At 36.3% G+C, this 11,076-nt stretch overlaps 1 protein-coding gene across 2 annotated transcripts; it reads right to left on the bottom strand.

The window, feature by feature from the left end:
- Window positions 1–5,431: 5,431 nt before the first annotated feature.
- Window positions 5,432–9,098, bottom strand: LOC129950856 (SET domain-containing protein SmydA-8). Of its 2 annotated transcripts, XR_008782108.1 has the most exons (6): window positions 8,939–9,098; window positions 8,732–8,866; window positions 8,118–8,661; window positions 7,383–7,943; window positions 7,085–7,318; window positions 5,432–5,574 (listed from the first exon to the last, which is right to left on the bottom strand). XR_008782108.1 is itself a non-coding variant. In XM_056062777.1 (5 exons), exons 1-5 carry the CDS (start codon window positions 8,986–8,988, stop codon window positions 7,160–7,162), a joined length of 1,449 nt encoding a protein of 482 aa, XP_055918752.1. In that variant the 5' UTR covers window positions 8,989–9,098; the 3' UTR covers window positions 7,078–7,159. The 2 variants fall into 2 exon arrangements, 1 of the variants encoding a protein (XP_055918752.1); XM_056062777.1 differs by lacking the exon at window positions 5,432–5,574 and having other exon boundaries at window positions 7,078–7,318.
- Window positions 9,099–11,076: the final 1,978 nt, after the last annotated feature.

Genomic DNA, 11,076 nt, shown 5'->3' with positions numbered 1-11,076 from the left:
CGAAAATGAATAAGGCTTCTCATTGTATTTATGAAATACATAAGCATTTACGATTTTTATTTTTGTTTAAATCAATACAAAATGCAGAGTGAAAGACTCAAATAATACAAATTTGTTTTGTTTATATGATTAAGAAAAGAAAACAAAGTTGAAAAATTGCAAAAAATTGATTGTCTACATTGTTTACATTATCTACATTGACATGTAGACAATGATGAATTGTCTACGTTGAGTTGTCTACACGTAGACAATCGTGTAGTCTACAATTTTTGTCTACATGGAACAACACTGATCACAATGGGCCATTAAACTGGCCTAAGTGTGTCGTATTCCATCACGGACAGCCACTTTAACCTAACCTCACCAGCTTTAGGAGTGGATAACTGAACTTATTTATTAAAAAAAAAAATTATATCACTCGTAACTTTTGTAAAATATTTTAAATTATTAACTTCATGAAGGACTGTAAGATCTAAATGAAGATCTAAATCAATTTTGGAAAGGATGCAAGAAATTCGTTTGATTTTAAATTTTGACAAATATAAGGCAATGTGTTTTTGACATGTTGAGTTCGTCACGTTTAAAATTTTTAATAGAGTATCCAATTTTTCTGCCCGGCAAAAATCTTCATTTCAAAACCTCCAAGTAGGTGCCGGGCGGTAGACAGTTGTCTTGCACGTTGTCAAGAATCAAGATGGGGATCAGCTGAAGTCAGGTTGATTTGCTGAAGTTTTCTACTCCTTAATAGTAGCAAGCCTTAGCAATGCAATTTGACCATAGATACGGGGTCCCTAATTTCAGTGGTGGTGTAAGCGTTTTACATAATTCGTGCCGAAAAATGAAAGGCTGGGGGGCAAACCAGTCGCTAACGAGCTCATTCGGATGCCTTGGCAGGGTCCGTCTTATTTTCTACCTTACCCCGGTATGTCGGCTCTGCCGGGGCTGACCTCTTTTTTTCCGACCTACTTGTGGAAACTCAAACAAAATGGACGAACTATACATGACATATGAAGAACCATCCACAGACTTGGAGGATGAACTTTTGGCCTCCAGCTAGGAGACCTTGAAGGGGAGCTCATTTAGCGCTGGTAGTTCCAACACTTCTGAGCAACCCAAAACCACAAGAAGTATAGGTCGTGCTATTCATAGCACTCCTATACTTCCTTAACCGTATACAAAACCGAAACCCTAGCAGTGCAACTCGAGGAACCAAAAAACCATCGGAAAACGCTCTTCTTAGGAACCGATTCTAAACGGCCTCTTTCATTCTTGCCAAGATTGCCAAAAATGAAGAGACCGGAGTGATTCATGAGAGGGACGCCCAAGATAAAATAAAGTACCAGAAGGTTGTTGATGAATACAACAACCTTCTGGCCAGCCGGGAAAAGGCCGTTAAGCGAAACAGATCTCAGGTAGAGATCTGCCCGTCTCAGAAAAAGAGCAAGCTTGACGACCGGACAAAGCCTGGGAAAGCACCATCTTCTGGAGCAGCGCAACTGCGTACTCTTAGTGAGGTTTTCAGAGATGACCTCCAAGTAGCAGTTGTGGATGAGCTCTCCACAAATAGCAAGGGTCTGCTAAACGTGTGGAACTCTATCGAGGGCAAGCTCTCTGAGATGGTGTTTTCATACACTATATAAAACACTGAGGGCCCCTACCCTAGTTTTGACTCTGGCGAGATGCTCAGGGGGTTTAGGGTAATCAACTGTGCGGACAGGTTTTCTAGGGATTTCCTTAGTGAAAGCATTGCTAAGGTTAGCAATGACTGCGAGGGCTTGAAGCTCAAGCTTATCCCAGATAAGGACATCCCTAGACAACCGAAGGCTCGCATTTGGTTGCCACTCATAAGCATAAAGCCAAGCGGACAGGATCTGATCCGCGGTCTTCAGAGGCAAAATCCACTAGTCCTCATGCACGATTGGGCTGCAGTAAAGGCAGACGAACCGCAGAAGACCAGCACCTCTTACCTTCTAAGGATTAGCGAGAAAAGTCTAGAGGCTCTCGAAAAGGCCGAGTACAAACTTAGTTTTGGAATAAGGAATGCCAAAATTAAAATTCTGCAGAGTCGGGGAACAGACACCGATAAAGCTGATGACAACGTCAAGGTTGACGATGTTGTTAGCGGAGTCGAGGTCCCCAGCGAGTTGCCGGGCCCCAGCTCTGCAGCTAAAAATAATTAAAAACGCGCTGAAGGTCATCCAGATTAATCTGAAGCACTCTAAATGTGCTTCAGACAATCTGAGAGTTTTCCTTAGGGAGGAAAACTTTGACATTGGCGTTATCCAAGAACCATTGATAAACGGCCTCAAGGTGCGAGGCCTCCAAGACAACCAATACGACCACTTTTATGAAACCACAGATCAAGACCAAGGTAATCCCATAACTTGTATTTTAGCTAAGAAACATTTAAAAGGTTTTTATGTCCAAACCTTAGCACTCCCGAACTGACAGTTGTCAGATTTGAAGATGAGAATGCACAGGGTTTGCTGTTCAAAATCATAACCGAAGCTAAAATAAAAAAGGTAAAGCTTCTGATCGGAGGCGATGCAAATGGTCGGCATACCCTTTGGGGAAGTTCTTAGATCAACGAACGAAGTGAGTCACTTTTTGATTTTATTATTGAACACAATATGACCATTTGTAACAGAGGCAATACTCCCACTTTTGGAGGATGGTCGCATCTGTGACTTACTAAATATGCGCTCGTCTTTGAAGACATTATTTTAGTCGGAAAAAGGCAGTAAAATAAAATAATCCTAATATGCTATATGATTCCAATATTTCATGAGTGAAATTAAAAATCAAATATTTCTGCTGGCGTATAAAAATCAATTTTGAAGGCCTGACAGGTCGGAAAATAATTTTAGCTAACAACATTGTAAAACAAGTACATTACACTGCACATCCGCCAAAGTCAATATCAATTTAAATTTAGAATTGTAATAACAAAATAAATGCATCAAATGTCCAAAACATTTTCTAATAAACTTAATTTTCATGTCCCGACTTCTCTACATAACCTATGTATGACCGGCCCATACGAGGTATGCGAACTTCCTTATCAAGAGGTACATATTTCATTAAATGAGAGTATTTAACGACATTTAAACTGATATATATATAAATGTTTATAAATGAATAAGATATACTGAACTTTGTATATCTTATTCCTCACTTCCTTTAAATTGTCCAAATCTTTATCGACCCTATTACTTAAATGCTATGGAATCGCAATTAAGCAATACTCCCACTTTTGGAGGATGTTCTTGATGCTACTTTAGTAAACAACCGTAATTTATTAGTGGAGAATTGGAGAGTTTCCCCTTTGAATTCGTTTTCGGATCACAAGTGGATTCTTTTTCAAATTAATTTCGAGACGAAAAACCCTCCGTCTTATAGAAATCCCAAAAGAACTGACTGGAAGAAATTCAGTCAAATTGCTAATTCCAAACTAAGCAACTTACCGAATCTCACAGAATCGATAGGAGACCTTGAATCAAAGGTGAAAATCTTTGAAAATTCTAGAAGTAAAGTTTTAGAGTCTCTTGCCCAGTTAAATAGAGCCGTAAAACCCTCCCTTCTTGGTGGAATGAAGAACTGTCCAGTCTTAGGAAAATTACGAGGACAATTTTCAATATCTGCCACAAACATAATTTTTACCAACCGTATAAAGACTGTTAAAATTTACAAGCAAGCCCTCATATCAGCCAAAAGACAAGGCTGGAGAGATACTGCCAATCAATCGAAGACATAAAGGACTCCGCAAGGCTTAGCAAAGTTTTATCGAAGGAACATTGTAATCCTTCATTTCTAAAAAAGCCTGATGGAACCTGGACAGCCTCTCCCGCTGAATCTCTTGACCTACTGATGACGACGCACTTTCCGGGTTGCGAGAGTGATAACCCCGAACCGCTTGAAACCGCAGAGTTAAACATAGCTCATGTGGAGCAAGTCAGTTCCGTTATAACCAGAGAAAATATTTTGTGGGCCATCAATACTTTTTCTCCATATAAATGTCCAGGCATGGATGGCATACCACCAATTATGCTTCAAAAGTTGCATGATGTGGCAGCTTCATGGCTGGAACAAATTTTCAAAGGATGCCTCTTCTCAAATATGTGTCCATGTCGTGGAGACAGGTCAAAGTAGTTTTTATCCCGCAAGTGGATAGGCGAGGTCATGAATCCGCGAAGGATTTCAGACCTCAGCTTAACATCTTTTGTGCTTAAGACTTTGGAGCGCATTCTTCTTTACCATATTAGATAAATCCTAGTTGGACAACCTCTCGAAAGGTCTCAGCATGCTTATCTTAAGGGCAAATCTATACGGAGACTGCCCTCCATGAGGTAGTGCGTACTGTAAAAAAAAAAACAATCTATTATAAAGAATTTACTCTTGCCACCTTCTTAGACATAGAAAGTGCTTTTTCGGTGTAGAAGACTTCATTCGAGAATGGATTATTTCCATGCTCAGTGGTAGGAAGATTCGAGCCACTCTAGGCAATACAATCGCTACAAAACACGTGAGTACGGGAACACCCCATGGTGGTGTCCTTTCGCCTCTTCTATGGCTTCTAGTTATGGATACAATTCTCGTTAATTTAGAGAGATGTGGAGTGAAGGCGGTAGCCTATGCGGATAATTTGGTGCTACTGGTGTCAGGCAAGTACATCTCTGTGATTAATGAAATCACGGAGTCAGTTTTGAAGGAAGTTAGCAGCTGGGCCACGAGTTGTGGACTAGGAGTTAACCAAAGTAAACCTGAACTGTTGGTCTTTGCCACCAAAACTAAAGTACCGCCCTTCACGCTATCTCAACTCAACGGTCAAATCCTATCTTTCTCTCCCAGTGCAAAATATTTGGGAGTTATACTCGACCCTAAACTAAACTGGAAACTAAATATTGAAGTACGGGTTAAGAAGGCCTGTGTTGCCTTCTACGTCTGCAGCAAAACTTTCGGCAAAAAGTGGGGACTTCAGTCGAAGATGATTTTATGGACGTACACAGCCGTAGTACGTCCAATCTTAAAATATGGTTCGATTGTGTGGTGGCCTGCTCTTAGCAAAGCCTATAATATTGATAAGCTAAAGAAGGTTCAGAGAACAGCTTGAGAGAACAGAACGTTATTTTGGATCTTCTACTTATCGACCTTTTTATTAAATACACAGTTTTCTGCAGCGCTATTAGGCTGAAGGGATCAAACAGTTGGTTGTCAAAACCTTATGGTCACAGCAACACAACGAAAAACGAACGGGCTGACGAGCTAGCCAGGCAAGGATCGGCGCTTCATATTTCACTTGCGGAAATGGTTAACATTTTTCTTGGTGCTATGAAGGATAAAATATTTTCTATCTATTAAATTGAATCAAACCGAAGGTGGAGCAATTTACCCAACTGCATTATATCTAGGAAGATATGGCCAACCTATAATAAAACGCGTACAAACGATCTTCTATGCAGGCCAAGACAAGCTGGTTTTAAAGCTGGTGTATTGAAGGGGACGATTTGATGTCCAACTAATAGATTAAATTCCAATCTGAGTCAAGCCAGCTTAAAAAAAATATACCCCTTAGACCTAAAAAAAATATAAAAACATATACAAATTAACTAAAAAAAAAGTATGCATATTTATGTAGATTTAATTTTAACACAATGGTATTATTACTTAAAATTTTAAAGAGTTTAAAAACTAATTTTAAATAAAAGAAACTATGTATATGAATACTTAATGTACGAATTTTGTCAACAATCAACTAAAATAAGACTATGCTTCAAAATAAAGTATTGAATTTCGCGATAAGTAGAATTTTGAGTACAACAACTTCGTTGCAAAAAAGACTGCCTTAGGCCACATAACAACTCTATGTACAAAAATACATTATATGTATATAAAATATATACAATATACATTTGCCTGTGCCACCTAAGGTTTTTTTATGGGTATTATTGCAAGGAAATTACAAATCCTACAATGAAAAATCTTTTCATGAAAAGTAAATACATTCTCAAATTAGCTGATAGGACTCAGCATAAGAACTGTAGGTCCCCTCTATCCTTTAGTAAGTCACTAGGTCCTGGTTCTCTACAAGCCATTGCGCCACCTATTTCAATAAGATCGTGGATATCAAGTACGTCGAAAGAAAATAGAATATCGAACTTCTGTGGAGAGCTTCAACACTTCCTAAAAAGTTCGCTTCATTTGAAATATAGCAACAATTTTTGAGGGCAGGAGGTTAGCAGACGCATTGAATTTTTTTCTAAAATACAAATAAGAAATAAAACACATATGTGTAGTAATAAATAATGTCATAGCCAAAAATATAGCTTTGGTATAAAGATAAGGGTTTGCAATGATAGAATTCGATTTTCACACTTTCTTTAGCCTTAAAAGTCTATTCTTTTCGAACTAGCTAACCAACCTAAGCATAATTTAGTGACATCTGCCAACAAGATCAATTAAGAAAAAAAGGATTACCAGATTGACAACCACACGTCTAAGAAAACACCCGTTATTTGGAAAAAATTATCGAGAGAAATTAAGTGGCATTTAAACTTTTGAAAACAGACTTGTTTGCATTTGATTTTAAAATAAAGGATATAATTTTAAGCAGAATCTTTTGATACATGAACAAGTTTGTGCGACCTAGTAGCATTTAATTTTACTGTGAAACCCTTTATTTACATACTGTACATATGTTCATCTAATCATATCCAGTCGATACTTCATATAAGCAAGGCGAATAAAGAAAATATTTTTTTTTCGTTACCCATTTTTACATGGTACTCGGTTTTGTATGCTTTTTGAGCTACATATTATGTTCCCATTTTTATGATACCGTATTCCATAAGGGGCTCCGAGAATATGTTGTATTCATTCTTCCTTGACCTCTACTTCCGCATATCACTTTTTGATAACCTCCGTATAACTACGAAAGTAATTTACAACTTCATCATGATTTAGCAGTTCGATAAATTAAATTAAATTAAATTGTATGTAAGCAGCCCAGGCACATGGTTCTAATTTTGACGGAACCATTTTAGAATTTATATTTCACTAAGAAACAATACAAAAAATACATACGTACATATCTTGTTTTATTTTTAACAAGACTAAAATGTTTATTATGTTAGGTTAAGCTATGTAAAAAGAGCTTCAAAGCCTAAACTGCATCAGATCCAACTTTTGTTAGATATTCCTCAATCTGTTTAAGTTCCATTTTAATTCTTTGTCCCAAATGTCCTTCTGGTGAGTTAAGTGGTTCGAATTCCAACATTCGAACTGATTCATTGGACATTTCTCGTGACTTTAATAATCGATTCTACAATTTTAAAATGTATTATAAATAATTACATACATACATACATATTTGAAGAATCATGTACCTTATATTCATCTATAGATATTTCACCATCATTATACTCATAATTCGTCAATTCAACAAAAGTTATAACAAACTCGTACAAAGCAATTGCATATAGTCTTGAAATACCTGGCTGCACAGCTCTTACTACTGGAAGCATTTCTTCACATAATTCAATTTTTCTTCTAAGAACACTCCTCCCAGGTTGACACAACGGATTCATTAGGATAGCTCTCAAAATTGAAGCAATGTTTTGTTTTATATCAATCATGAGAAAGTGATGAGGGTGAAAATCGCATGTATATTTAGCTAAAAGAGCCTCATATTGACGAACATCTCCGTCAGCGTATAATATTTGTTCAGCTACCTCAGAAAGTAGTCTGTTAACATCAACTTCGCTTATTGTGGATGAACACTTTTCGCAAGTCCACTGCGAGTTGGAAAAGCTTACATAGCCCTCAGGACATAATTTGCACTTGATGCTGCTCAAATAGGTGCCGAGTTCAGTTGGATCCTTACAGCGGGGACATGAACAATCGATGAATTTTGTCATCTTCAAGTGATGTTGACGTTGACTGGTGCCCTATAAAAAAGTAGTCTTTAAAAGCCCTGCTAGGTAGAAGACTTCTCTAATTATATCCTATACACTTTTTTTAATTTTATCCTTAGAAAAACTTATTTTCACAGTGCGTTTATACTTGTGAGCTTATTGTTTTTATTTTAATAAAACTAACTAAATCAAATTTTAGATACTCACCATCAATGGATTTGTGTAAGAAATATATATTATTTCTCCCTGCCGAATAGGCAATGAAGCATAGATCTTCAAATTAAAATCATCGTCAACGGCCATTAAAGTGTTCGGAATGCAACTGTGTGGAATTGTTGGTGCTCTAAGATAAATACCTCTCACCTGTTCGCCGTCTCTGTTTGTTATTTCGTACGAATTTAAATCAATCAAACTACAAAGTTTCTGCAAAATTTCTTCATCGACCTTGATGTTCTGGAAATATTCTGCTATTCCACATTCTAAAATAGGCTGCACTACCTTCTGTCTATGCTCAACCCACGTTTCCGATTTTAAATAGTCCTCCAAATGGGCATTAAGCTTTAGCAACTCATTTACTCCACCATTGCTCGTTTTTGGATTTTCCATTTTGAGCAAACATTTTAATGGAGCATAAATTGTGTAGTTGGAGATTAACACATTTTTTGAAATATTCTTAGCTCGCTGAAAGAACTCACAGTCGAATTGATCATGTGCGGAGCATTCTACGCACATAGGAAACACCAGACATGCCCTTAAATTGTGCGGATATTTTTAAAACAAACCAAAAATGTATCTGATACATACTGAATTCAAATACTTACTGACACATGACGAAAGAGCTCTTTAAGCAATTGGAACACTTCATTTGGTCGCTCTCCCATTGTGGACTCATGAGTATTGGCTGCTCTTCCAAGATCACGTCACCTGGTGTTATGTCAATGATGGCTTTTAGGCATCTGTTTTTTTTTTAATGAAAAATGTATCTCATTTATTAACGTTCAAATGAAAGATACACTTTTTATAGTTACAATTTGTTATCTTTAATTGACAACTGGCAGAATTCACTAAAGTTTTGCATTTTTTTACGAAATTTTAAGATTTTTTCAGTTTGCAAATAGGGAACAGACAGATAACTTATCTACTCTGAAAGCCGACAACACACCAACTGCAAAGCACACTCTGTGAATGTTTTCAATTTTTGTCCTTATTGCTCGCTTGAACGTGAACGCAAACATTATTTGAACACGCACAGTCTATTCGGAGCTGGGACAAAGAGAGATTTTGTTATAGACTAAATTACAGGTAAATCATCCACAGCCGTATTCAAAAACCGTTAGGCCTTTAAACAATCACTTTTCAAAAGTATTACACGATTATTCCAATTATTTGTAAAAGTGGACCTTGGTTTGGGTGAAACTGTTTTTTTTTTTACCCTTAGACCATTTTGCGGTTTCAAAAGTTAACGTAAATAGTTTTTTTATTATAAAAATTGAACGTTTCTCATTATGTGTGAAGCACATATTTTAAATTTCCCATAGGAAGTTATTGTAATGGGTCCGATTTGTCAAATTGAAAATTTTGACATTTCTCGACGTTTCAAGGTCCCTAGAGTCGAAATAAAAGATTTTTAGAAAGATGTCTGTGCGTGCGTGTGAACGTACGTTTGCTACGTTTTTTCCGTTGTCCATAGCTCAAGAACAAGAAGAGATATCGACTTCAAATACATTTAGTTATACAGATAATAAGGCAGAAAGATGCAGAAAGGGCTCTGAAGCAAATTGCGTGGGTGGTTTTTTTACCATAGCAGTTTGAAAAAAAGGTGAAAATTTTGGTAAACCCTAAATATCTTACGAACCAAAAACGCTAGAGACATGAATTAAATTTTATATAATATATTGTAAGATATCAAAGAAGTATATTTTTGGAAAAAAATACATTCAACGGTTTTTTTATAAATCAAAAAAACTGAACAACAAATTTTTCACCTCCAAAATATTACGACTAAAATATGATTTCATCTCCAAAAAAAATGATTTTCGACTCAAATATCTTTTCAAAAATTTGAGATAATAGCTTCTAACTAATTTTTTCTCATAAGAAATATTGTTCTCAACATTAAGAATTGACAGTTTTTTTACAAAAAAATAAAACTCTAAACAAAAAAAAACATACTAAAACTTGGTAAAAATTTACTTTCGACTCAAATAGCTTTTCAAAAATTAAAAATATTGGCTTCAAACTTATTTTATTTCACAGAAAACATTGTTTTCGATTTTCAGTAATTTTTATATAATAATCCAACAGGCTGTTTTCTTCCTAAAAAATAAAATCTACAAAAAATAGTACGCAAATTTGGTAAATATTGATATGAGTACATATCGACAAACTTTTAAGCAAGAAAAATCGACAGACGTGATGGGAAGTTATCAGTGTGGGTCGCATCCCAGCCTCTTTTTTTAAACACTTTTTCACACATATTGGACGGTACCTCACCATAACTTGACGAATGGTGGTTTTTAGGTGCTCAAGAGTTAAAGGTTTACATGCATAAACAAGGTCTTTCGCGTAGCCCCCAAAAAAAGTCCAGAGGTGCGCCACAACGAAATATTACGAGGCCAGAAAATGTCTCTTGCAATAAACCCATATTCACTCGAGTTGTGTGGCATGTTGCACCGTATTGTTGAAACCACATATTCTTCAAGTCGTATTTTTTAATAGAAGGCAAAAAAGTCAATTTTCATATGACCAAACGCTCCGAGTTGACGGTGACAGTCGTACCATCGTCGTTTTCGAATAACTCAGGTCCAATCACACTTCCTCACCAAAGAGCTTACCAAACAGTGACTTTTTGTGGATGTAATGGCTTCTCTTCAATTACTTGGGGATTCTCAGAACCCCAAATAATTTGTTTATTAACCCTTCTGTTTTTTAAACCATAATTTCCTCTTAAAGTAATGTATGTGGATGCGGCAGAATCGAACTTTTTTGTAAAAAAAAAAAATTGGTTTAACAACTTAATTTGACAGATGTCCTATACTTTTGAAAATGGATAACCCGTTACTATGTAGATATTTATTTTGAAATATAAGCCAGTACAATTGTCAGTATCTCGGAAAAGAACTGATGAATTAATCATTTGGTTTTGCATAAGAGATGTCTTATTTGG

The sequence above is a fragment of the Eupeodes corollae genome, chromosome 3, assembly GCF_945859685.1.
Source record: "Eupeodes corollae chromosome 3, idEupCoro1.1, whole genome shotgun sequence".
NCBI classification, from domain to species: Eukaryota; Metazoa; Arthropoda; class Insecta; order Diptera; family Syrphidae; genus Eupeodes; species Eupeodes corollae.
This window is presented reverse-complemented; position numbering and strand designations above follow the sequence as displayed.

Excerpts from the sequence above, each read along its gene's own strand:
- LOC129950856 (XM_056062777.1), bottom strand. The coding sequence starts at position 8,988 with ATGCAAAACTTTAGTGAATTCTGCCAGTTGTCAATTAAAGATAACAAA. Across the intron at positions 8,867-8,938 it reads TCAATTAAAGATAACAAATT|ATGCCTAAAAGCCATCATTG; the intron begins GTAACTATAAAA and ends AAAAAAAAACAG. Across the intron at positions 8,662-8,731 it reads AGCTCTTTCGTCATGTGTCA|GGCATGTCTGGTGTTTCCTA; the intron begins GTAAGTATTTGA and ends GCACAATTTAAG.